This window comes from Malus domestica, chromosome 11 (genome assembly GCF_042453785.1).
Source record: "Malus domestica chromosome 11, GDT2T_hap1".
NCBI lineage: Eukaryota > Viridiplantae > Streptophyta > Magnoliopsida > Rosales > Rosaceae > Malus > Malus domestica.
Window position 1 is genome coordinate 31,563,127 of NC_091671.1, and position 26,421 is coordinate 31,589,547.

At 39.0% G+C, this 26,421-nt stretch overlaps 4 protein-coding genes across 5 annotated transcripts; 1 reads left to right on the forward strand and 3 right to left on the reverse strand.

Annotated features, from left to right (window-relative positions):
* Positions 1–4,049: 4,049 nt before the first annotated feature.
* On the reverse strand, positions 4,050–7,834 carry LOC114819631 (disease resistance protein At4g27190-like). Its single transcript, XM_029088946.2, has 3 exons — positions 6,778–7,834; positions 4,494–6,643; positions 4,050–4,303 (listed from the first exon to the last, which is right to left on the reverse strand). Exons 1-2 carry the CDS (start codon positions 7,566–7,568, stop codon positions 4,498–4,500), a joined length of 2,937 nt encoding a protein of 978 aa, XP_028944779.1. The 5' UTR covers positions 7,569–7,834; the 3' UTR covers positions 4,050–4,303; positions 4,494–4,497.
* Positions 7,835–13,542: 5,708 nt separating this feature from the next.
* On the forward strand, positions 13,543–18,316 carry LOC103413249 (probable galacturonosyltransferase 12). The gene is made up of 6 exons (XM_008351729.4): positions 13,543–14,132; positions 16,131–16,183; positions 16,273–16,428; positions 16,598–17,188; positions 17,294–17,596; positions 17,709–18,316. The coding sequence occupies exons 1-6, from the start codon at positions 13,922–13,924 to the stop codon at positions 17,991–17,993; spliced, it is 1,599 nt and encodes a 532-aa protein (XP_008349951.2). The 5' UTR covers positions 13,543–13,921; the 3' UTR covers positions 17,994–18,316.
* Positions 16,427–19,721, reverse strand: LOC103448536 (uncharacterized). Of its 2 annotated transcripts, XM_070807649.1 has the most exons (2): positions 18,634–19,721; positions 16,427–18,217 (listed from the first exon to the last, which is right to left on the reverse strand). In XM_070807649.1, exons 1-2 carry the CDS (start codon positions 19,620–19,622, stop codon positions 18,142–18,144), a joined length of 1,065 nt encoding a protein of 354 aa, XP_070663750.1. In that variant the 5' UTR covers positions 19,623–19,721; the 3' UTR covers positions 16,427–18,141. The 2 variants fall into 2 exon arrangements, with proteins under 2 accessions (XP_070663750.1, XP_028945253.2); XM_029089420.2 differs by lacking the exon at positions 16,427–18,217 and having other exon boundaries at positions 18,520–19,721.
* Positions 19,722–22,213: 2,492 nt separating this feature from the next.
* On the reverse strand, positions 22,214–25,042 carry LOC103413247 (transcription factor ILR3-like). The gene is given in 5 exon segments (NM_001328794.1): positions 22,214–22,706; positions 22,811–22,973; positions 23,071–23,148; positions 23,615–23,677; positions 24,833–25,042. Coding segments are annotated over 5 exon segments (690 nt in total). The 5' UTR covers positions 24,952–25,042; the 3' UTR covers positions 22,214–22,439.
* Between the last annotated feature and the right edge of the window lie 1,379 nt (positions 25,043–26,421).

The window sequence follows — 26,421 nt, forward strand, 5'->3', positions numbered from 1 at the left end:
CAGTACGATTTATGTGCTTTCTACTTCGCCAGAAATCTTCGACAGAATGCCCATAATTTTCGCAAAGCTGAGTGTGCGTGTGACAGGTGCTGACAAGGCTGGAAAAGTAGGTGCCTCTTCGATTTCTGAGATCGGCCCTCGTGGTCTCTGAGCAGCCCAGCTTTTGAGAAAGCAAGCCTCTTCGATTTCTGAGATCGGCCTTCGTGGTCTTTGAGCAGCCCAGCTTTTGAGAAAGCAAACGCCTCTTCGATTTCTGAGATCGACCCTCGTGGTCTCTGAGCAGCCCAACTTTTGAGAAAGCAAACGCCTCTTCGATTTCTGAGCAGGCGCCTCTTCGATTTCTGAAGCTTCGTCGAGTGCAGATTTTTATAAGGGCTGACATGAAGTTCCAAAGCACACTTAAATATCCACCAGTAGAAGCTCCATTCTTGCACTTCTAAGATCTTGATTTGTCCGACCTCTTCTCTCTTCAACACCTTTGAAAATGTCTGGCCCCTCCGACCGTCGTTTTGACTTGAACCTTGTTGAAGAGGCAGCCCCACCTTCTCCAGACAACATATGGCGCCCATCCTTCATCTCCCCTACTGGTCCTCTTACCATTGGGGATTCCGTGATGAAGAATGATATGACCGCTGCGGTAGTGGCCAGGAACCTTCTCACTCCCAAAGATAACAGACTACTTTCCAAACGGTCTGATGAGTTGGCTGTTAAGGATTCTCTGGCTCTCAGTGTTCAGTGTGCAGGTTCTGTGTCTAATATGGCCCAACGCCTATTTGCTCGAACCCGCCAAGTTGAATCATTGGCGGCTGAAGTGATGAGTCTCAAACAGGAGATTAGAGGGCTCAAGCATGAGAATAAACAGTTGCACCGGCTCGCACATGATTATGCTACAAACATGAAGAGGAAGCTTGACCAGATGAAGGAATCTGATGGTCAGGTTTTACTTGATCATCAGAGATTTGTGGGTTTGTTCCAAAGGCATTTATTGCCTTCGTCTTCTGGGGCTGTACCGCGTAATGAAGCTCCAAATGATCAACCTCTGATGCCTCCTCCTTCTAGGGTTCTGTCCAGTACTGAGGCTCCGAATGATCCCCCTCCGGTGCCTTCTCTTTCTGGGGCTCTACCGACTGCTGAGACTTCTCCTAAGCAACCTTTGTGAAGGCTCCCTCTTGTTTGTTTATTTTGACTCAAGTATATGTACATATTTGTAACTTATCGGGGATATCAATAAATAAGCTTTCCTTCATTTCAACGTATTGTGTTAAATACACCAAAGCCTTCTTCGCTAAGTTCTTTGAATTTTCTTTTGTTGAAGCTTGTCTGTTGAAGCTTTGTGAGTGGAGCATGTAGGTTGAGGTAGTGTTCCCTTAATTTCCCGAGTGAGGAAAACTTCTCGGTTGGAGACTTGGAAAATCCAAGTCACTGAGTGGGATCGGCTATATGAATCTTAGAACGCCATTGTGTTTTGTCCTGTGTCATGTCCTCCGTTAGATCCAAGTACTCTAAGTCTTTTCTTAGGGTCTCTTCCAAAGTTTTCCTAGGTCTTCCTCTACCCCTTCGGCCCTGAAGAGATACAAAAAGAAAACTTAAAACCAAAAAATGTGTCGTTTTCTTTTTGCTGACTATGTTATGTTATATTCACTTTCAAGTTGTCCGCATTACGGAACAGCCCTACCAGCCAAAGTTGTCGGCGTCTTAAATAGTGAGATCCGACCAGATACAACGGTGTTTTTATCTATGCATTACATTGCAAGCAGCTAACAGACTACTGATACAAACAAGGAGATGAAACCGATGAACTGTTTCTGGAACTTATTCTTGGACTTGCTCACCACTTTGTATGCGTCCTCACATCTTCATGCCAACAAACAAGAACATTTTCGATTACGTTGGGAGAATCCAACAGAAAATACATTTACTATACAGCAACTTGTGCACATGAATATCATTGCTATTATAAAAGAAAATGGATGGTTGGATTCATAGATGAAAACTACGTACACTCGAAAATGAAAAAAAAAAAAACTACAAGAGATGATGGTATGAGACAAAATTGCAATATAACAAACATGAGGACACCGTCTGATAATGAACAGTGTTCTGAAGAGGAATTAACAAGGAACCAACTAGTGGCCAAACCAACATGAATTTTGTGCTCAATACCATTAGCGAAACCACTAGAAACAACAAAGTAAACCATGAGGAGCTGATAACACGTGACAAAAAAATTAAAATAATCACTAGAATATACTCACAAATATCCTCACTAAGGAGGCACTTATAAACGAAAAATACTAAAGCTGAAAACAAAATTGCCCAATCCATGAGAAGGGGAATGAGGAGGACTAGGAAAACGAGAGAAAGGCTACCATTGGCCCCAAGTGGAAACAAGGGACTAGCAACTATGGAGTTTTTTGATATAGGGTTTTGGTATGGAAAGGAAAGATCGTCTTAGGTTTTTTTTAATGAGTAGTTCAACCACATTATTTAGTTTTTAGTTTTTAGTTTTCCTTGTTGTGTTTAAGATAAAAGGGAAAACATAGGAGAAATGAGGGAAATAAAATTTGAAGGAAGAATGGTCAGAGAAATTAGAAGAAATGTACAAGAAAAGAGATAAAAAGAAAACTTAAAACCAAAAATTATTTTAATTTATTTTTGCTAACTATGTTAAGTTATATATATCTATTCACTTTCAAGATTTTGTTTTCATCACTTCTTGTTTGTTTGTTTCCTTCATTTCTTCCATTACCCTTTTTCATTCTTCATTTTCCTCGTATACTCATATTTTAAGCACAAAAAGTGAAGAAAAAAAATTGATTACCAAATGTGCCATTTGTCTTTTAGACCAACTAATTAGCTAAGCCAACTTCTCTAGTATCATGCTGATAATAACCTTCAAATTCCTTAAGGGGTTGTTTGTTGTACTGAATAGGCTTGGCTTTCGTCTTAGAGCAAGTCCACCCCTAAGGACTTTGTGCCAGCACCCAACCCATTTATCCACTCAAGTGAACAGTAATAGACCCTAATAAACAGTAATAGGCCAAAGCATCTCCACCCCTAACAAAAAAATAGCCTAGTCAATTTTATTAAACTATTATTATTTTTTATTATAAAATAATAAAAATAATAATTTTATTAAAAAAAAGAAGAAGGATAAGTCAGGTTCCACTATAACTCTCCCTTCCTCACTGCTCCTTCCGATCCCCCTTCCTCTTGTTCTCTCAAAATCCTCATGGAGCAGCCGCAGAGATGCCTCTCCACCCCTCTCTCCTCATCGTTGTCATATCCCTCCGTGGCCAAGCTGCTCACTTCTCACCAGATCGTCTCCCAGAGGGTCCAGATTCTCGACTTGGTCCAGACCCTCAACTTCTGAGGCAAGCTTTTGAAGAACGAGGCAGTAGCGTTCAAGCTGGAGACCACCACGGAAAGAAATGCGTCGTCTTTGAAGCTGGAATATTTCCCCTCGGCCAGCGTCGTGGATGGACTAGGCGTAACGCTGTTGGCGGTGTGCGAAATCATGAACCCCCCGGAACGAGACAGGCCAGTCCCAAGGTGGCTGATGTCACGCTGGCGTCAGATAGGCCAGTCCCAAGGTCTGTCAATTCTGGGCTGGCTTGGAGACTAGCTTGGGCTGGGTGCCAGGCAAACACACGGGCTGGAGTGGATCGGCTGAGTCCCAGCCTGTTTTTTCCACTGGGTGCTGGCCTCTTTTTGCTCCGGTGGAACTGCTCTTATTTAAGGCTCACATTTTAAATGGCTTAGAATAAGACCTGCTAGCAAAGGTGTAATGCTAGTTAATCTAGTTCTTAATTAACTTCATATGTGGTTTAGGTTGAAACTGGAGTTAAATAGCCTAATCTTAGTCTTAGTCTGGTTAATTAAACACCACCTAAAATTTCTTAATTTATGTGTGAGACAAGAGTAATATGTGAATTAAGCTAGTTGGTAGAATAATGCTTGTGCTCCTTTTACAATAAAGTTAAAATTCTCGATTCTCATATATTTAAAGTAATTTAAAATATTCTCTTGTCAACAAAACAAAAATGTAATTTTTTTTTTCCTTTTGAAAAAACACGCACACTTTATTTATCATCTCAAAAAGTACAAACTATGGAGTCCACACCAGTATTACAGAACAAGTTTACCAGCCAAAGTCGGCGTCTTAAATAGTGAAATCCTACAAGCAGACAACGGTGTTGTTGTCTATGTATTACATTGTAAGCAATAACAGACTGCTGCTACAAACAAGGAGATGAAACCCGCGAACTGTTTCTGGGACTTATGCATCCTCCCATCTTCATGCCTACAAACAAGAACATTTTCGATTACATAAAGAATCCAACAGAAAATACATTTACCATACAGCAATTTGTGCACATGAATATCATTGCTATTATAAAAGAAAATGGATGGTTGGATTCATAGATGAAAACTACGTAAACTCGTAAATGAAAAAACCTACAAGAGATGAGGCTATGAGACAATTTCTTTACCTATTTAATCCTCCATCGGCGGCACTGCGGTGTCTGCGCACGCTTGGAATCGTTGCTGAAGACTGATCTTATCTTCACGATTTTGCCATTTAAGACCTGTCCACCAGTTTAAATCTCCTCTGATCTCTTTAATAGTCAATGCATCACGGGCTGTGAAGGGAAGCTTCACCACCCTGGGGCAGTTGCTCACCACAATCCTCTCTAGAGCTGACAGTTCCGCTCCCCTTGAACAGATAGTACTTAAGCTTTCCATATCCCTGACTTCTATGGTTCTCAACTTTGGAATCTTTTCATAGAAATCTTTTGCGATAACCTGCTTCATCCTCCTGCAGTGACTCACCTTGATTTCTTCGAGGTTTGAAACCAGTCGAAGTAAAGAAAAAGATATGAGGTTCTTTAGAAGTCGACATCCCTCCACCTTGATGGTCTTTAAATTTCCAAGGGATCTTCTGGGGACTATATTGTCCAACAAGGTTGCTAAGTTATCCAGATGACTCAGAGTTAAGTGCTCCAAATTTGGCAATGTGCTCCGAAGAGTTGTTTCGCCGACTAACAATGTAGTTATGCAGTCACAATTTGATATGGTGAGCGACTTCAAATTTGGCAGGCCACACACACTCTTGTTAGTAATTATATCAGATAAACTACTTATACCTCCACAAGTGAACAGGTCCAGGGCACTTGCTGTGTACAATAGCCCCTCTAAGCCTCGTTGCAGGAGGTCAACCCCTCGAAGGATGACTCTTTTCTCATGCTGAGTCGGTAGATAGATTGAATTTGGACCAATCTGTATGGTGTACTCCTTCAACCTTCCAAACCATGGACCGGCAGAGTCTAAGGCAACGCAATCAACTGTGTTTAGCCTTATGTGAACAACAGAAAGTCGCCGCAAGGATAATAACTCATCAAATGCTGCTCCTCTTCCTGCATTACGCTTCACATCCCACTTATAACCACTGAAAGACATGTCTAAGACTTCAAGACTAATTAATCCCAACATGCTTCCATATGCGATGACTTGTAAAAAGCGAGTGTGTGACAAATTGAGATCTCTCAGATGAATCAGCTTTCCCATGTCTTTCGGAAGCTTTCTTATTCGAGTTCCATAGAGATCGAGCACTTGAAGTTTATAAAGAGCTCCGAGTGGGGGTAGGAGTTCTAGAGCATGACAGTCTCTTAAGAGAAGAGTATGTAGCTCCCTTAGCTGAAGAATAGAAGAAGGCAGGGAAGTTATTAGAGTGCTACTTAAATTCAAGAATCTTAGCACTCTATGTTCTTGAAAGAAACCATCAGGGATTCTATTTAAAGGATTACAATGCAGGAACAACACCGTTAGGTCGGATCCCCCAAGCAATTGAGCTGGCAAACTCTTGATGGAATTGCTCATAAACGAAGCTCTTCTGACCGATTTTTTCAGCTTTAGCATTCCTTGCACTGGGCTGCTGAAAAACCCGGTTTCTTTCTCATTAGATGATATCCAAATGGCAACCTCCCTCAATATACTGTGCATCTTTACGGTGCCAATGCCTTCACCCTGTTCTAACATGCAACAATCCTTCAAATATTCAAGTTTAGCATGCCCATCATTAATGGACTCCTCTAAAGTTTGACGTTCCCCAATAATTCCATCAGATAACCACAACAATATTAGTTCCCTTATCTGAATTGAGAAATTTTCTGGGAACAGCGAACAAGATAAGAAGCAGGACTTATAGATCTTACTTGGCAGTGCATTGTAGCTCAATTGCAACCGCAGATACACCTTGTCCAAGCTCCCGAAGTGTGGTTCGGAAAGCTTCAGTTGGCAGAGTGCATTCCTCCATAGCTGTATCATTGTTTTGTCTCTCATGGACTTCCCCATAGTCTCGATAGCCAGAGGCAAACCACCACATTCCCTAGCAATTTCTTTAGCTAGAGGATTTATGTCTTCTAACTCCACCACATTTCCTGCATTCTGAGCAAATAAAGTCCAGGACTCTTCGTCGGTCAGAAGTTCCATCTTTAGTGCTTTATCGGTCATCATTTCCCTACACACGTCAAGATTTCGCGTTGTCAAAACGATCTTACAATTTGCTTGCCCATCGCCTTGTGGTATCCCCACGCTGTGCAAATCAATTTTCTCCCAAACGTCATCCAGAATGAACAGGAACCTGTAGTATATAAACATGATTTAGCTTTGCCATCATGAATTAGGAAACCAAATTCTGTAACTAACATTAACAGGAACATAATCTTAAAGTGAATATATAATCAAGACCAGAAATGAAGTTAACATTAACCTTACCTCTTTCCGGACTTCAATACTTGCTGCAGTTTGCTAGCTCTACGCTCGGTGCTCTCTTCTGCATACAGTGCTAAATTCAACCTCTCAGCAATTCGTGATTGAACCTTTTTCATATCCAGGTCATTTGACACAGGGACCCAAATGACCATATCAAATAACTCCCTGCCACAAGATTCAAGCTGATTATTCAAGGTTTTCACTAGCGTAGTCTTTCCAGAACCGCCCATTCCATAAACAGAAATCCTTGTGATCTCTTTAACTGCCAAAAGTTCCATAAGCTGCTTTAGGATCTCTGGTGCTTTCTGACCAACAAGAGATGGCGCCAGAATATGCTCAACCGCTATATCACTTGGCTTCCTATCTTCCATTGGTGGAAGATTGCAGGACTCCTCAGTAAGTTTTCTCACCTCATCACGCTTCTTTGCTGCAGCTTTGCTAAGTTGGTACTTGCGGCGCATGTTAGAGTCAAGCATACACCCCAGGCCACAGGGAGCATCAACGGGATCTGCCTCCAAAAGTAGCCTGGATTCATGTTCAATCCCTTCCACCTCACGTTCGATCTTCTCCACCCTTTCAAGCCAATCCATAACTTGCCAAGGGGGGTGCTTCCCTTCTAATCTTGATAAATTGACCTCTTCTATTTTTCCGTACTTGCAGCGAGAGAGCTTCTGCCGCTCATACTTCAAAGTCTGGATGTTTTTCTGGAACTTTCTCAGGGTGGAAAGCAGGGAAAACGTGAAGTTGCCGACACGCCTACCAACTTCAATGATAGCACCCACGATTTCCTGCATGGTTTCACAATACTAGTACTTGGTTTTGTTTTTTCCCTTTGGTTTTTCGGGGTTCCAAAGGGACGAAAGGACAATAGAGGGCGAGTAGATACACTATTGGAGTTTTGGGAGTAAATACTGTATTGGAGTTATGGGAGCTCAGTAGTTGGTTTGAGATTAGGATATAATCGTTGTCAAGCATATGGTTTTATAGCAGTGTTTCTTTGGCCGTAGTGTATTAGAGTCTCAGAAACCTAGAATAAGCAACACAAAGAGAAATGAAAATCATCGAGGGACGATAGGAAGCAAGGGAAAGAGAAGGACACACGAACAAGAAAAATACTTGTTTTCTATGACATCTGATATAAAGTTCAAACTGAGGAAAGTGTGATTAAACTTCCTGCTCGGCTTTATTCACTTCCTTAGTTTACAACAATGTGAAGCATGTCTTTGTTTTACCCGGCTCCCCAATATTCAAACAAGGACAATGTCGAGTATGTATGCCAGGTTCCTAAGGCAACAGACAAATATGTTCTCCATCTCCTAGTGGAAATCATGAAATTTGTCCATATTACTTCCCGTCCATACTGTGGGAGATATGGAATGGTGTCCCGAGACTACGACAGAATCATCGGCAGTGCATATAAATCGTAAAACTAAGTAACCATAAGCCAAAATTTTCCAGGTTTCTTGGATGACTGAGCCATCATATTTCTGGTTGTTGAAATGATTGTAGCTACACAGCACCAAAGAGACACTAGTGTAAGGACATGCATCTTGGACCTGTCTCATGCAAAACAAGGATTAGATGTAGTTCCCCAAACAACAAGAGCAGCTTAAATATCATACATAGAAGAAAACAAACCCTCACATATAGTTCAATGAGTGCATAGTTGCTCAGTGGTGGTGAAAATCGCCACCATAACTAATTTCTATTAGATCAGTTTAAATTCCAAACTTGTGTAGCAGATAGATTAAATCATACTCATCTAATGACTACATATTGGTGAGCAAAAATGCACTCCAGAACAATTGGTCCTGATTAAGTTTCTTCTTCGAAATGGGGTTTTAAGTGTTTTGACTATGAAAGGAATTCTTAGGGGTTTATTAATAACCATAGGTTCAAGTTCAACCCTAATATAAACTCCGAAGTCCACAACTCATTTATCAGCAAACTACTTTTACCACTTAGTTGAAACCTGAATTATGTCCTAAGTGTTAAGAATGAGTCCTGCATTGAGGGGAGGAAGGACCTTGCATGGGCTTATAAGAGGTTGAGCTATTCCTCATATTGCCAATTGGTTTTATGGTGGAACCTCAACTTTCTTCATGGTATCAGAGCATGTTGTCCCACGTGTGCAGTTAAACTGCCACACATGCTCCACGTCACCCCATTGTGTTGTCAACATGTTAGGCTTGAAAATTCGCCACACATGAGGGGGCGTGTTAAGAATGAGTCTCACATTGATGGAAGGAAGGACCTTATATGGGCTTATAAGAGGTTGGGTTACTCTCTATATTGCCAATTGGTTTTATGATGGAACCTCAACTTTCTTCACTAAGAAGTTACCCTCCCATTTTTTGTTGGAGGAGGATTCTCTCCCATTTTTTTATAGAGATAATAAGATAAAAAGCAATATGTGAGAGTAGGGGAGTGAAGGGGATAGGAATAAAAGGGGAGAGAAACTTACTCCTTTTTTGTTAGACTTACTGCTGCAACTACCAAGGACACCCAACTACAAATAAATACACCCAACAAACAAGATTTTTGTTATTATTTTTAAGGTTTGAGATTTTCTAGTATGCACCAAATATATAGTTGTACACCTCCGCATCCTTAACTGTTGGATAATTTTTTTATGAGTGGAACATTTGATAATCATTTCATTTTTAATCTTTATTTTTTTTATTACAAACAATAATTTAACTTATAGGATGAGGGGAGGGTTTGAACCGGGATGCAAGGAAAACCCTAACCTCCATACCAATCCACCACTTGCTTCAGTTTCATTTTTTAGTTCACTTTGTGGTCATTTGTTGGAAAATGTAAACTGAAAATCTTTGCCAAATGAGTTTTCATTTCTTTTTCTACAAGTAAAAAGCGAAAACAAAATGGGTATCAAACAGACCATAAATCTTACTGCACATTAAACCATACATTAATCCGATACATACCATACACGATAGAATAAAAATAGAATTCATTATGACCCCTATAGAATGTTAAAAATTTGCAAATTAGAACAATACAAAGCGAAAGAAGATAATACATCTGAACCGGGTCAGTCAACAATGACTTGAAACCGGGATAGTCATAGTCATACCAGAGAACATGTGCAGAAATGTAAAGTAACATCCCAATGCCGTACATAGAATCCCAATGTCGGGACTTGTCCTTTGCAATCAAACACGCCAGCAGCTAGCAGTTTGGATCATGGATGGACCCATTTTGTTCTGAGGAATGTACCTAGGGGTGTAAATAGGGAGATAATATTATTCGTGCTCAAGTTCGAAACCTCATGCTTAAGATCGGCTTCGATGATAATTCAAGCTCGAGCTCGGCTTGACTCATTTGTAAACTAAACATGAGCTTTTGATTGGCTTTTCTCTACTCATTCTTTAAACAAGCTCGAGCTTATGTTTAGTTCGACTTAATTTTCATAAACACTTAATAAATAAATTAGTAACAAAGTGTTGGTATTAATATTGCAAGTGTATGTGCACAAAATAATAAGATAACTACTTAAAAGTGATTGCATATCTAAGAGCTCTTGATTGGCTTTTCTCAGCTCATTCTTTAAATAAGTTCAAGCTTAAGTTTAGTTAACTGCTGATATTAGTATTACAAGGATATGTGCACAAATAATAAGTTGAATTGCATATCCAACAAAAGTATATACGAGTTAGTAGCTTGTAACTTACTTGTTTAAAAGCATTCATTTTTGCATTTGAGGTTCCATGTTCGAATCCCCCTTCCCGTAGTTTAAATGTATTTAGTGTAGATTATCTTATCGTTTGTTAAAACAAATCACATAAAAAGATACGAGTTGTTCATGAGTTTTGTGAGCTGAACGTACCAACATACCAAAGCTTAAGCTGTTGAAGATGTGCCCTAAAGGTTAATCAAGAGATAAGATTTTATAGGCATTTCACATATTAAATTAATTAGTTTGATCTAAGAGCAAAGGTTATTGTCATCTCATTAAATGTTATACGCTTAAATAATAAGTTTAAGGAATATGTAATAGAGAGGATAGATTCACGAGACCTTTCTTTCTCATACACATATTCTAAATGTTCCTATTTATAGGATTGTCAATTAGGCATTGATAATCTAGTTAGATCACTACATACTACATCTTCTCTCTTCAGAGAGCGAGTGATCTCGAGTCATTGGTGTAAAAGATAATAAGGCAAGTATGTAGGTGTTTAATATAGAGTGATTTCACTGAACACGATCAAACATAAGTTCTTGTACTCATGTGATATGAGGACTCACTAGTTAGGATAATGCAAAATTGTCCTTTGACTTGAGACACCACAGTTGTCTTGTTGATATATCTTTGGTCATTTGATGATGCGTCATAAGCCCGGGGTTTGCTTAGGGCATTGTTGGGATACTGATTTGTCCACAAAGGCGTGTGAGTGTACAACAAGAGATCTCTAACCTTCAACCATTCAACAAGAATATTCTATGATATGATTCAAGAGTCTCTGACCATAGCACATGAATATGATTTAGGAAGTATATTCCAAATCAGATTCATGAGAATCATAAATAAGAAAATCACATTGAATAGTAGATATAAATAAACTATCAACCGAACAATGTGATCAAGAATATTGATTTAGAGAATGACCGTATTGCATTGTAATTTCAACTGAATAGGTTCTCAGCTTCTTATGCTTATTTGGGATAGTCATGACATACTGCTAGGCGTCATTCATGACTTGTGGAAGTCCTGAAGATTAGAAATCACTAATCTTCATTAAAGGGAGAATAGAAAGAAAGATAATTTTCAATTCACAATCGATTAGTAAGAGTTCTAATCGCTAACTACCTCGCTAATTAGAACCTAATAAACTATACAATGTGTAAGGTAGAGATTGAAGAGTACAATAGAATTAAGTAAGTACAATTAAATGATTTAACTGTTTATTGCTAGGATTAATTAATAAGTTAATTAATCAAACGAATAAGTTCGTATTAGACCTTGAGTTAGTTTAGGCATTGAACCGTCAAGCTTATTAACTTAAGTTGTATGACAAACTGAAACTTAAAAGGCATAAAGGCCCAATGACCGAATATAGAAAGAGGGGGTTAGGTTTCTCATTTAGTCACTCAAGTTTGAGGGACTATAGAAGGGGAGTTATAACCTTAACCTCACTACAGAGTTTTGTTAGGCATAATTGTGAAACATTTCTCTCTCATTCTCTCTACAAGGCCGGCTTCGAGGAGAAGATTCACTAGCATCAATCTTCCTTCTAGGTTACTTATCTCCTCTTCTCATCTCTCCTTAGTATGGAGAAATTAGAGGTTTCCTCACTTGGAAAGTTCGGAGATTCTATTCATCATGAATCCATGGAGAAGGAAGTAAAGGAATGAAAGCTCTCTCTTGGACAATTAGCATTTACGTATGCAAAGAGAAATCTACAAACGTATAATGGATTTTCAACTCTTTCTTGTAAATTTGAGTTGAGTCATTGTTTACCACACTACTAGTCTTTGAATTTTACGGTTAAAATTTGTTTTGAGTGCATATGAACATGTTTCCGCCTTTTAATTGTTAATAACTCTATTTATGTTGTTCAAATGATCTTAATTTTGTCAAATGTTCCCCTTCAAAAGCTCAACTCATTTTTTCTAACAACCGTAATATTTTGTTCAAGCTCAACTCGTTCAACTTAAGAACTGAGCTTGAACGAGCTAAACATGAGTCGAGCTCAAATTGTTCGAGCAAATTTACAACCCTATTATGTTACTGACTACATTGTTGATTGCTTTGCATGCATAGGTAGTGTCAACCTCTATTCCAGAAGTAGGCAGAAAGATATTCACAAGTATTAGAATTATTAGATAATTTGTTTCGTTTTCTCCCATAGTGGCATTTGTATTTGCTTTTATCATCCCTTTGCTTTTTTCATGGGACCAATATACATTAATTTGCTATCATATTTGGCTTATCATGAATATCTCCCGGAAGTTTTGATATATTTTTGATGATTTATATGTGGATATTTAACGACGAAATAAATAATTTTTTTTTATTGACGAATATGGATATAACCATTAACATATAGGGAATCTGTTACTCGGTGGATATAGTTATAAATAATCCTCGATGGTTAATTTGTAGTTATGGATATGATTAGTTTTCTTGGTTATGAGGATGAATATAGTATTTCCGTCTCTAAACCAAATCATTACCATCCCTAATGACTAGAGATTACATCCAAAGTCTCCCTAAACAAAATTACCTTGCCCAAAAGTGTGCATACTATGTGAAAGGAAAAGATAAAAATAAATACCATCTATGAGTTTTGCAATAAAAGGTCCTATTTCCCTTTTCTGTTTTCAATATGTCGGGTGCAACTACAAATACTCTTAACCAAGACTGTTGCAGTTGGTAGTCAAAGGTTCCAACAATGACAAATAGGAAAACTAGGAATGAGGCAATTACAAATTTTTACAAATTACAATTGCTTGAAAATAAATATATATGAGAATCAAATGTTCCTGCAATTTCACTCCAACAACCAAAGCCCATAGAGAGAGAGGAAGAGTCATTTTCCATGTAGAAGCCCAGTTCTGTCAAACACTCTCTTTCTCACAGTCCAAGCTCTTTGAAACAAGAACCTCATGTGGAGGCAAAGCCAAGCAAACACCAAACCAAACACAGAATACGTTAATATATTGTATTACACAAACACACACACACACACACACACACACACATATATATATATAATTATATATATAATTTTGTTATCTTTTATAATTATAATTATAATTTTGTTCTCTCTCATCTCCCTCAACTTCCCTCCTTCAAAACAAAGCCGAACCCCCAAAACCAGAAAAGCAAACACGACCAGTCCCATGTCTCTGTCTCTTTAACAACCCTCTCCTCATATGTTTCTCAACATGTATAATAATACTATAGCCCAAAAACTAAGCAAGGTTAGGTAACAGATAGCTACCTTAACACCCCCTTCCCCCATCAAAACCCTTCCTTTTACACGACATTGCTTCTTGCAATTCTACTCTGTCCTTGTTTGCCTGATCAGACTGGAATTTGCCATTTCTCACCCCAAAATTACAACATTTTGGGTGTGTATGTATTAGTTTTGTCGGTGTCCTGAGCAAAACAACAAAAATGCAGCTTCACATATCACCCAGCCTGAGGCATGTCACAGTGTTTCCGGGGAAAGGAGTGAGGGAGTTCATCAAGGTGAAAGTCGGGTCGAGGCGGCTTTCATACCGGATGCTCTTCTACTCCATTCTGTTCTTCACTTTTCTTCTCAGGTTTGTGTTTGTGATGACTGCTGTGGATACCATTGACGGAGAAAGCAAGTGCTCTTCAATAGGTATGTGCATGTCCATTCAAACCTAATATTATTCTAGCAACTTTGGTTTCAGGGTTTCCGATTATCAACCTAAATAATTTCGATTATCAACCTAAATAATTTATTAGCGAATTCGTGTTTAAATGTGCAATTCATGTTTAAAATTTAGCAACATAACATGTCGAAATTAAATACAATCTTGTAGATAAGAAAATACTTCCTATACAAAAGGTAAAGAACAAAGTACATAGATAAGATATACATGGGAGACTTATCTTAGGGTGTTCAAAATATTAGTTATTATCTAGGTTTCATATACAAGGATGTCTTTTTCTGTCTTGAAAAAATCAATTGCAGGCAAATAATAATACAATAATAAACTTTGGTGATCGACAATTGGCTTGTTTAATTTATTAAGCCTTTGGCAACAAACAATGACCTGCTAGGAAAAAATTATTCGGATGACAAATCACTATATCAACAAGCGGAACTTATAACATTTACCTTTTTATTTTCTTTTAGAGATACTTGGAGTATTAGTTTTTTAATTTTAGTTTAATTGGAGCTTCGGTTTCTAAAATAAAAGTTATGAGTATTGGTTTTTATACTGGTTAAAGCATAAATCAATAGTCTTTTAAGTAACTGCGTTACAATTTTTGTAAAAAAAACAAAGGATTAACGTAGAAAATAAGGGATAAAAATTCTAACAAAATTATCCAAAAAAAAATCATTACTTAAAGATGTGACAAGTGTTAAGCTCCATTAGTCTAAAGTTTCAAGAACAATGCTACAATTTTCTCTTTCCTTTGGTCATGTGCTACCCAATCTACTGAACTATGCCCAATTAATTAAAAGTAGGGAGTTTTACTTATAGAAACAAAAATACAAAATACATTTCATAGATCTCCACTAGTTTTGAATTATTTCCAGGAGATAAAATCCCAAACCTCAACAAATCCATCCGAAAAATTAAAATTCCATGACATCAATTATCACATAGATATTGCTCCTCTCAAAAAAAAAAAAAAGAAAAAAAACAGACAGTAGTGTTTCTCGAAAATATAGTCCTATAATTTGTATATACGAGCAATTGTACCTTAAAAGTATCTCTAATTATTTTAAATGGGACTGTTATATGCAAAGGCTCAAGGCTCCATTCAGAATGTGATAAATGTGCTGCTTTCAACCGTTGTCTCTGCAGCATAATAATCTATCCCAACACTAATTTTCATTTTTTTAGGATTCTCTCCCCTCTTTTTTTCCCTCCCCTTCCCTCCTCTTCTATTTGAACGATCACGATTAAGCCACGTCAAAATAGAGAATGTGAAAGGAGAGGATGAAAAGAGGAGGGAGAGGAGGGGAGAGAATCCTAGTCCTAAATTTCGAGCCATCAAATGAATAGCAGAAGACAACAACACGCACTCCCTTTTATTTTATTTTATTTTGTTTATAATTAGGTATATCCTTAGTAATTTTCTAATTAAGTTTGTTGAACAACTGAAAATTTCGTATGATCTTGATAGTCAAGTATAAATGTGGATTGACAGACATGAATCTCATTTTCTTTATATACAAAAATTAATATAATCTCTTATTATATTTATTTATTTTTAAATAAATGTTTAAAGCTAACTTGGTTGATCGACGTAGGCTTGCTCCTCTTATTTTAATTTTTCTCCTCTTATTTAATTTTTCTTAAAATTAACAAATTCTTATTTGTTTTGAAGTGTCTTTTCTCTGTATTTTATTACAATAATAATGATTTGAAGCCATCACTGTACGCTTGATCTTTTAAAAATGTTAATTTTCTTCATCATTTCACTTTTTTTTTAATATTATTAACTAGTTAGTGTTTGAACGTTCATATACAATTTTTTTTTAATTAAACACATTAATCCAATAAAAGATCTCTCATTTATAAGTAAAGAACAATACCAATATACTGTAGTTTTAAATGGTAATTAAACACATTATTATTTATATTTATTTTGTAAGTCATAATTTTTGTTTTAATGATAGGTTGCTTGGGGAAAAGACTAGGACCAAAGATTTTGGGAAGAACAGAATCAATGGTAATTTCGTAATCCCAACTTCTGGTTGAAGAGATATTGTATTACTTGATTTTATTTTTGTCTGTAACAATGTAATTAATTTCTGAAAGGTCCCAGAAGTAATATACCAAATATTAGAAGAACCCATCGGCAAGCATGAATTACAAGGAAGATCTGATATTCCTCAAACCTTAGACGAATTTATGGTTGAAATAAAGAACGGAAAATCAGACGCAATGACCTTCGCTGTCAAGCTCCGAGAAATGGTACTTCTTTTCCCAATGTTTTAGTTTTCTGAAAAGTAATCAATAACACATTTATGTAATCGGCAATAAAAATCCGATAACTCTATGGTCGCCAAATTCCGACCAAATGATGTCTCATGTACTTAGTGCAAGAGTATCTTGGGTTAATAAGACAGTGCAAAATTTTCAGGTCACACTTCTTGAGCAAAGAACCCGAAATGCCAAAATCCAAGAGTACTTGTACCGGCATGTAGCGTCAAGCAGCATACCTAAACAGCTTCACTGCCTAGCCCTGAGGTTGGCCAACGAGCACGCCTCCAATGCAGCTGCTCGCCTGCAGCTCCCTTCTGCTGAGCTCGTCCCTGCCCTCGTTGACAACTCCTACTACCACTTTGTCCTTGCTTCCGACAATGTGCTTGCCACCTCCGTTGTAGCCACGTCCCTTGTCCGCAACTCATTGCGCCCTCACAAAGTTGTCCTCCACATTATCACAGACAGGAAGACATATTACCCAATGCAAGCGTGGTTTTCTCTGCATCCGTTGTCACCTGCCATAATTGAGGTCAAGGCGTTGCACCATTTCGATTGGTTTACAAAGGGGAAGGTGCCGGTTTTGGAAGCAATGGAGAAAGACCAAAGGGTGAGGTCGCAGTTTAGAGGCGGGTCATCGGCCATTGTGGCGAATAATACTGAGAAGCCTAATGTTATTGCAGCAAAGCTGCAAGCACTTAGTCCCAAGTACAACTCGCTGATGAATCATATCAGAATACATCTACCCGAGGTACCATGTTAACTACGGTTTAGTAGTGTTTACGACAGCTTATAATGCTTCTATAAGCTTATTTTGCCTACAATTTATGCTAATCTACACTAAATTTCGAAGCAGTTGTTTCCTGGTCTTGATAAGATAGTGTTCTTGGACGATGACATAGTAGTTCAAACTGATCTTTCACCGCTATGGGATATCGAAATGAACGGAAAGGTCAATGGAGCAGTTGAGACATGCAACGGAGAAGATAACTTTGTGATGTCAAAGCGGTATAGGAGTTATCTGAACTTCTCTCATCCTTTGATATCGAAGAATTTCGATCCCAATGCATGTGCCTGGGCTTATGGCATGAACATCTTCGACCTAGATGCTTGGAGAAAAACCAACATAAGCTTTACGTACCACCATTGGCTTGAACAGGTGAGCGAAGTTTCAACTTTATAGCTTTCAAATTTTTGCGAGAAGAATTTATCGAGGTAATGCGTTACTATCTTCTAAATCATCCTATCTTATGATTGGTATCTTTATGCAGAACTTGAAATCAGACCTGAGCCTTTGGCAGCTAGGAACGTTGCCCCCCGGCCTAATAGCATTCCACGGTCATGTCCAAGTTATTGATCCGTTCTGGCACATGTTGGGACTGGGATATCAGGAAAACACAAGTCATGCTGATGTAAAGAGTGCCGGTGTCATCCATTACAACGGGAGAGCAAAGCCCTGGCTAGAAATTGCATTTCCAAAACTTCGGCCATTTTGGGCAAAATATGTCGATTTCTCAGATAAATTCATCAAGAGCTGTCATATCATGGCAACCTAAGTTGGGTTTTCAGAGGAATATGTCGAAAATGTTGATGATAAAGAGTGTATTGTATATGAGGCAAAGGAAAATGAGAGAGAGTTCTTCCCCGATTCACGGCGTTCAATACTTCTTGATGCAAGATGAAAAAACAGCACCGGGCTTCTGATCAGCAGGACTCTCTTCCCTCAGTGCACATTCCTTCACCTATCACTCTGTATTCCTCTTTCCTTTTTCCCCTTACGCTGTAATTACAACTTCCGGTCATAAAGTTTTGTCTAACGACAAGATGTTAGATGTACAACATGTAATAAAATGCAAGACAACGTACTTCTAAGACTCAATGAGAAGTGTAACCTGACAAATGATAGGATACGTGAGACAACGAGAGGGAAATTGGACAGTCCATAAGACACTAATGATATGTCGGATTTCTTGACAACATCGAGGGATCAGATCCTTATAACTACATCGAACTATGAATTGCTTGACTACGTAAGCAACAAAAAAGGTGCCGCGAGCTCAGCACATGTAACAGACGCACAAGTGAGATAGATTGCAATTGCAATTGCATTTATTCAGACAATTCAACAAACACCTTCTACACCTTCAAAACTTATCAATCGGAGATTATACAAAACAGTCACTGGAGAAAACTTACTTCTTTCCGGTCACATTCGACACCAAATCCCTGAAAAACTTCACTGATTTCGTCACGGGTGAATTAATGGCCATCACATTATACAAAACGCTCTCAACTTCACCGATTGAAGGCCGCGATTTAAACGTCGAAACCATCTTCAATTCCCCTCCTTCCTCAACAAAAACAGCCCATTTCTCACCACTCACAACCCCATCTCTCACGCACCTGAAAACCACTCCACTCCTGCTGCTCAAAAGCCCCTTCACCTCCAAACCCATGAACGAAAAAATCACCTCAAACGAATCCACGAACCAGCCGAGCTCGCCCAACTCCGCCTCCTCCTCGAACGCCCACCTGGGGTTGAAAATCACCACCGGCCTCGGGAACAGCAAATCAGTAACCCTTTTTATAACCGCCAGTTGGGTTCCCTCTGGCGCCAAAAACACCACCACGTCAGCAGAATTCAAATTATCGGTATTACCATTGGCGATGGAGGAAATGTCCGAATGCTCAACCGGGCTCCATGGGGAAGCCCCGAAGGCTTTCACTGCGGATTCTGCGAAGGCAGCGTTTGACCATATAATCAAGACGTTGACCTTGGAGGATCTTCGTTTGATGGGAAGGTCTTGGAAGAGCTGGATGGCGAGGTTGGAGAGGGATTCCGGGGAGTCGTCGGCGACGGGGATTTCGAGTCGGAATCGGGGTTGTTTGGGCTTCTTGAGCTTGGTGGTGAGGCGGAGGTTGTTGAGGGGCTTGGAGAGGGTGGCGGAGAGGCAGGTTTTGGCCTGTTGGATGGCGGCTTCTTTGGAGGTTGGTGGGGTGGGGGAGGAGGATAAGGAGGAGCAGAGTGGGGATAGGGGGGTAATTTTGGGTTTGTGGTGGAGGGTTGAGGGGAAGGAGATGTGAGAGTTTTGGTGGTGTTTGGGAAATGGGAATGGGTGGGTTGGTGGTGGCGGGTTTGGGGTTTTGATGGTTTGCGTGTGGATTTTGAGAAGGTTGGTAGCCATTTGCCTTTTGACAGAGTAGGGGAAGAAAGCTCAAAGAGAAATAGGTACTTTGCCAGAAGCACTTCAAGATAAGGTTGTAAAAGCACTTCCACCTTTTGTTTCTTTAAACTTTTTTGTGCGATGGTTTGTTAGGGCATCTCTAACCGAGGGTTGGCCAGAGGGCTCGTTTGAGCCCTCTGGCCCTCCAAGATTCTCCAAGATATTAATATTTTAATGAACAGTACATGGCCATATTTGCATCCGTCTCCAACCGAGGGCCAGAGGGCCAAATGGCTCGTTTTAGCCCTGTCACAAAAAACCGTCTCCAACTGAGGGCCAAAGGGCCATAGGGCCAAACATAATTTATTATTTAAATTTAAAAACTACAACAACTTAAATTTAAAAACAACAACTTATATTTAAACACTACAAATTAAATTTAAAAACTACAAATTAAATTTAAAAACAACATTAACTTAAATTTAAAAATTACAACGACCTAAATTTAATATCCATAATCAATATCATCTTCATCATCCGCCATTGTAGGAGTATAGTCAGAGGTAAACAATTGCCGCCGAGACATAATTTCTTTTTTTTTCCTATCAAAATAGGCCTTACTCATTGGAGTGTAATTCGAAGTGTTCCTTTCCATATTCTTATCATCCATCTCTTCTTGTATTTGTTTGGCTCGTTCTTCATGTCTACACTTCCTTTCTTCCGCCTCAAGGGCATTTTGCTCCGCCAGTAATCGAAATGAGGCCGCCACTTCATGTTGAGCGATTCGGGCCTTGTTTCGTCCCATAGCCCTAGTTAAAGAACTTTCGGACGGAGTCGGATTTTCTACCCTTGTTTGTTGAATGGTAGGAGATCCATCTTCATTCATATCTACAGATGGGGATGCAGCTTCCAAAGGATCCACTTCATGTTGAGGTGGATCTTCAAATAACACCCACCCTTTACAAATTTCCCAACAACCGTGAAACTGAAAGGGTTTTGAGCTGCCCTCCATATACAATTTCTCCGCTTGGCGTACCTAGAAAATATAATTAAAAAAATTTTAGGAAATTAATTCACGAAATTAAATGTAATATAATGACATATAATTACAAAAATTAAATGTAATATAATTAAACATTTAAAATAAACTGTAAAAACACTAACTTCGTCATAGTAATTGGTGCCGCTTTCATGTCTACTTGCTGCTGCTAATAGTGCTTGATGCCATTTATTCAAACTTGGATGAAGATGTTTCTTCCATCTTGAAGAACAACTTTCGTGGTTTCGGGTATTCGGTGGAATGGTGCCTTCGTAGAACTCTAAGTATTTTTTGGACACATGAGTCCAAACACCTTCACTTGTTTGAGAAATCCCCCTCACACTATCTTCTGAGATCCATCTATAAGCCTTGCAAAGAGCTTCATCTTCTTTTCGGGTCCAAGCCCTACCTTTCATTGCAGATGAGGCCTTTTTTTTTAAAAAAAAAATGAAGGAAATATTGAAGGAAATATTGCAAATGAAGTGAAGAAATATTATAGATGAAGGAAATATTGAAAAATTGAAACAAATATTATAGATGAAGGAAATATTGGAAAATATATTGAAGGAAATATTGAGAAATATATTGAAGGAAATATTGAAAAATATTGAAGAAGGAAATATTGCAAATGAAGTGAAGAATTGAAAGAACTTCACCATATTTATAGAAGAAAAGAAATGTTTAAAATAAAAAATAAAAAAAATAAAAAAAAAAACCCAACGGCTAGCTGCAACGGCTAGCTGACTCAGCTAGCCGTTATATTAAAAAAAAATTCAAACTATTAGTATCGGTTATAACCGACACTAATAGTAAATCTATTAAAAAAAAAGAATCTGTTTAATGTTGTCGGTTATAACCGACAGCAATAGGAAAACATTAAAAAAAAAAATAGCCAGCCCTCTAGCCCTCCAGCCCTCTCCGATCCCGTGGGGCCCTCCCAGATTCCAGAGCCCTCTGGCCTAGCCCTCGGTTGGAGACGGTTTTAAGGTTATTTTTGGCCCTCTGGACCCTTCGGTTAGAGATGGCTTTAGTTCACCTTTCTAGTTTCTACCGCAGCTGTAATATGATTTCCAAATCCTAGTTTTCTCGGAGAACTTCGATGTAATTGGATGCCAAATCAACGGTATTTCAGATCAATTATGCATTGTTATGTTAAAGGTACATGATAACGTGTAATCGACTTGTGATGCTACCATCGTCGCACCACCGGTGAAAGTAGCTCTTTATTTGGAGACGAGCAATCTAACTCTTATCTACGTAGGAGCTTTGCTAGTGGGCATAGGACTACAAAAATTGGGATGGAGTTGTCCGGAGAGAACCTATCTTTCGAGAGCAACTTGCATAAAATAGATTCACTACCACGTACTATCACGTGGTGCCTCAATTTCTGTATTATTGGATCAAAACGCCACAATAGCAATGAATCCGTTCCACGTAGGTCCTCATCCAATCCCCGAGTCGATGCATAACATCATGAGCATCCTAATTTAAACTCTGCTTGGTGCTGGAAAATTATATAAAGTAAACCCATTTTGCAGATCCGCATAACTATAATACCTAAAAATTGGTAACGAGAAGTTGCCAGAATAACTTATTAGTTCATACGATTTACACGTAAATATTACCAGCATATTAATACATAAAAAGTAGCCAGGTTTGGTTTGCAAATACAGTCAAGTCACCCACCAAAGTCGGTTAGTAGACAGTTAAACAAAAATACACGACCAATGACATGATAATACACTAGTTTGGGACAATGTTATCCCAAATCACCCCAACCAATTTTAGATGTTACTAACTTAAGCAACCGGTGGGCGGAGTACATGATCCTGCGAAGTATCCACCGCGGCAGGTGGCATGAACTGCCACATGGCGACCCCAGGGTAGCCAATGAAAGGCACCATCTTGTTTCCACGAGCTTGGCCTTGAGCAGCAAATGCAGCAGGAATTGCAGGAGGGGGAGGTAAAAAGCCGGGCTGAATATTCATGGATTTAAGTTGCTGTTCCAACTTCTCTTTCTCCGATTTCAGCCTCTGCTTCTCATCGCGAAGTTCATTCTTCTCTGCCTGCACAAGGGGAAAAAAAAGGTTTTGCACATTGTCACATCAGCAGTTTTTTTTTTTTTTATGTAAGTCGGTAAGTCCTATCAACTGCTAACACAAAGGCTTACCTTCAATTCCTTGATCTTCTCCTGGAGGCCTGAATTTGTGTCCTTCAACTTTTGGGCTTCACCACGTAATTGATTCACCATTCGTACAGCATCAACCAAAATAGCAGCCTTGTCCGTCTTGGGGGGTCTTCCAGGCTCCAAAATAGAGCCCAATTCCACAAACCTATTTTCAGTACGTGTCAAGCGATAAGACAAGCCTGCCCCAAAAGAGAGGGGACAGAAGGGGAGACAAATAAACAGCGGAGAAGAAAAGAGAGTACTTGTCATTTAGCCTATCCCTTCGCAACTTCTCCCTGCATGCCTTGGAGCTTGTTCCACTGCATGATTCAGTTCTGACCCTGCAAGGAGAAAAATGCAACAGACAGAGGAAGACGGCTGGAATAAGATGAATTTGAAATGAACTTACTAGCTTTGATCAACTCACTTGTAATACTAAAATGTAACTTCTAGGCAGTGATTTCCAAGACATGATAATTTGTCAAGATGTGACATGAGGTGTTTTAACACGAAATTGAAAGAAATTAATCATCAGCGATTGAAAAAGTGTTCATAGATGATCCAGACAACACTAAGAAATAAGCATGCTTATTAGTGATTGAAGAGCTGATTACAAAATTTCATATAGAATCCTCGACTAAGGCTGCAGTAACACAGATTTATAATCTCTTCCAAGCAGCACAGGCATTCAAAAAAAGGGTCAAATGTGAGAAGGTATAAAGCACAGAACAGAGTCAATGAGAACAATTTTTTTTGAAGTGGTTACACATTCTGATTTCTTTGATGAGAAAAAGTCAAAGTGTGTACCTCTTTTTCGAGCCAGATTCCTTAAGTCCCTCTGCATCCCCCAATGACCCATCAAGTTCAACACTACAGAATAGATAAAGTCGCCACAGAATAATAAATGAGCAACCATAAACACAACCCAATCTAAAAATGAATGAACATTACGCAATAGAAAAAAAGATCATGATACAAACATCCAAAACATTTCTGAACTCTATCACCTCCAACCGACCAAAAAATACATACAATTAAACCAAACCTTTCTGAGCTCATCAACGTAATAGATGCTCAAATAATGAATCCACAATGTAAACCAAGCCCATGAAGCCTTCTGTAAACAGTCGTTCAAAAAATGGTCCAGCAGTACATGTAAAGGTCATTGCTTAACTGTAACTGTAAAACCTTTATACGGAAATGCAAGAATATACGCATACATGCGTACCACTTTTCAACAGGAACCCTCACTGCAAGAAGAACTGAATGTTACCCCTAAAGTGCAAATCCCCACCACTGAAGTCATCCTCGTCTCTCAGTAGAAAATACCCGAAGACCCCCACAACTCCAACCAACACTAGTACTCAGCAAATGTAATACACTAAAGCTACAATTCATAGAAAAAGATTTCAACCGACATGTTATCTCTCTCACAGTAACTTCCAAGAAAACTTCAAGTTAGTGGACAAGTACTGTTCGTCCCACAAATGTCTCGCTCAAATCCTATAGCACAAGCAGTTGGTCCGTCAAAGCTAGAGATCCCTAAATTGTTGGAGAAGTCACTTCTTTGTTCTTACAAAAGCTGCTTTTTCTTTCTATTCAGCCAAACACCTTAAATTCGATATTTTTTTTTCCCACCAACATAGAACACAGTACAATCTCAAGTCATTCAATCAGTAACCAGCTTGAATCTAAGCCTCTCTCTACACACACTTCCCAGTCCTAACCAGACCCAATTAACCAAACACTCAAAACCACAAGCAAAACCCCAAACAACAGATTGGGAATAAGACAAAACAAAAGTATCTTGAAATTAGCAATTTCCAGCCACTCAGTCCCAACCCATTGACCAAAAAGCACGCAATTTCAGAGATTATCCAGAAACCCAAAAAATAAAAGCAGAATTGAAAACCCAAAAAATAAAAACCCTAATTCGTCTCGGTCAGATTAATTGCACAAAGCAGGAATTAATCAATAATTAGTAAGAAAAGAAAAAAAAAAAAAAAACAGAAAAAATGAAAGTACCTGGCACTGGATGAACCGGCGATGGGCTGAACTGGCCAAGCGAAGTTCCCATCCAGGACAGGGGTATCGTCAATGAGCCCGTAATCGAAGAGCCAATTGGTGTTTTCCGGGGAGGCCATGTTTGGAGGCCGCCGGAAAAAAAATGTTGGTTTTCCGGCTGGGGACTAGTCTATCCTCGAAACGAAAACCGGGGGCGGAGAAGAATCTGTGTGCTGATGATGATGTGGGGATTGATGGCACAGCACAGGTAGAGTGGGTTGCGTGCTGGGTGTGTTTCGTCATTGTCATTGACCCAACATCTCACTCACGCTTCGTGCTGGGTTGCTGGGTTTGGGCCTCCATAATAATGTCGTGGGCTTGGGCTTATTTCACCATGCTTTTATTTATTTTGTGTAAAACGAAGCTAAGTTTGAAACCCTAGCTAGGGCTGCAAAGTCCTCCATGCACATAAAGATGAGTGAATTCCTTTAGAAGCTAGAGCAAAGAATTCCTATGAAGATTGAGCAAAGTTCTGTTCAAATCCCTTGTTGGAATTTAGTTTGGAATTTAGGTTGTTATCTTGCGGGCCAAGGATTAGTTACTTGCCCATTAAGTATTTGAGTTTGTTTAGGATTTGGTTTAGGGTTTTAGTCTAGGGTTTGCTTTGGTCTTTCTCTATATAAAGACCTCTTTGTTTTGTTTCTGATTAATTCATTCAATAAAAGCTATGTTTTTCGGTATATTGTTCAATATGGTATCAAGAGCGGGTTAGCTGGACCTGTCTCGGTGCCGTCTGTCTGAGTGATTCATGAACTCGTGAGTCTACCACCAGCACCGGATCACCTTGCACCACTGGACGCTTCCGATTGCAACCTGATACACCGACTGGAATTTATCTGACTGCAACCTGCTGCACCGACTTGAATTTGCATCTGCTCAGATCGCTGCAATCATCGCAGCCAACTGGACCACCGCCACACCGCACCCACCATCTGCCGCACTGCTTCAATCTGCATCAATCTGCGTCTTTACATCTGCATCAGTTTGCATCAGTCGCATCTGCACCTTTGATCTGCATCTGCACCAGGTATCGTGCTCCTTGTTCCTCAGTATTGTCATGGCATCTGCAAAGGATGATTCCTTACAAGCTATTGGTGTGAAATTGAATGGAAATAATTATGTGTATTGGGCATATGTGATGAAGAATTTTTTGATTGGAAAAGGTTTGTGGGGCTATGTTTCTGGAATGATTTCTATTCCAAATAACCCTAAAGATGAGAAACATGTTGAATTGGTTGCTACATGGGAGATGAATAATTCAAAGATTATTACGTGGATTAATAATTCTGTTGATTTGGCTATTGGAATGCAACTGGCTAAGTTCTCAACGTCTAAGGAAGTTTGGGATCACTTGGCAAAGTTGTATACCAAGGCCAATTTTGCTAAGAGGTATCAATTGGAAATGGAGATTCGTACAATCCAGCAAGGTGATAAGAGTATTCAAGTGTTTTACAATGAACTGACTAATCTTTGGGATCAACTTGCATTAACTGAGCCTGAAGAACTCGGCATTGTCAAGCTCTATTGTAAATATAGAGAAGAACAACGTC

What these genes read in the sequence shown, in the direction of transcription:
- LOC114819631 (XM_029088946.2), bottom strand. Translation starts at nt 7,568, where the DNA reads ATGCAGGAAATCGTGGGTGCTATCATTGAAGTTGGTAGGCGTGTCGGC. An exon ending in GTATTGAAGTCCGGAAAGAG is followed by an intron (nt 6,644 to 6,777) that starts GTAAGGTTAATG and finishes TATATACTACAG; the next exon opens with GTTCCTGTTCATTCTGGATG.
- LOC103413249 (XM_008351729.4), top strand. Translation starts at nt 13,922, where the DNA reads ATGCAGCTTCACATATCACCCAGCCTGAGGCATGTCACAGTGTTTCCG. An exon ending in TGGGAAGAACAGAATCAATG is followed by an intron (nt 16,184 to 16,272) that starts GTAATTTCGTAA and finishes AATTTCTGAAAG; the next exon opens with GTCCCAGAAGTAATATACCA. An exon ending in TCAGAATACATCTACCCGAG is followed by an intron (nt 17,189 to 17,293) that starts GTACCATGTTAA and finishes ATTTCGAAGCAG; the next exon opens with TTGTTTCCTGGTCTTGATAA.
- LOC103448536 (XM_070807649.1), bottom strand. Translation starts at nt 19,622, where the DNA reads ATGGCTACCAACCTTCTCAAAATCCACACGCAAACCATCAAAACCCCA. An exon ending in TCGAATGTGACCGGAAAGAA is followed by an intron (nt 18,218 to 18,633) that starts GTAAGTTTTCTC and finishes TTGTAATTACAG; the next exon opens with CGTAAGGGGAAAAAGGAAAG.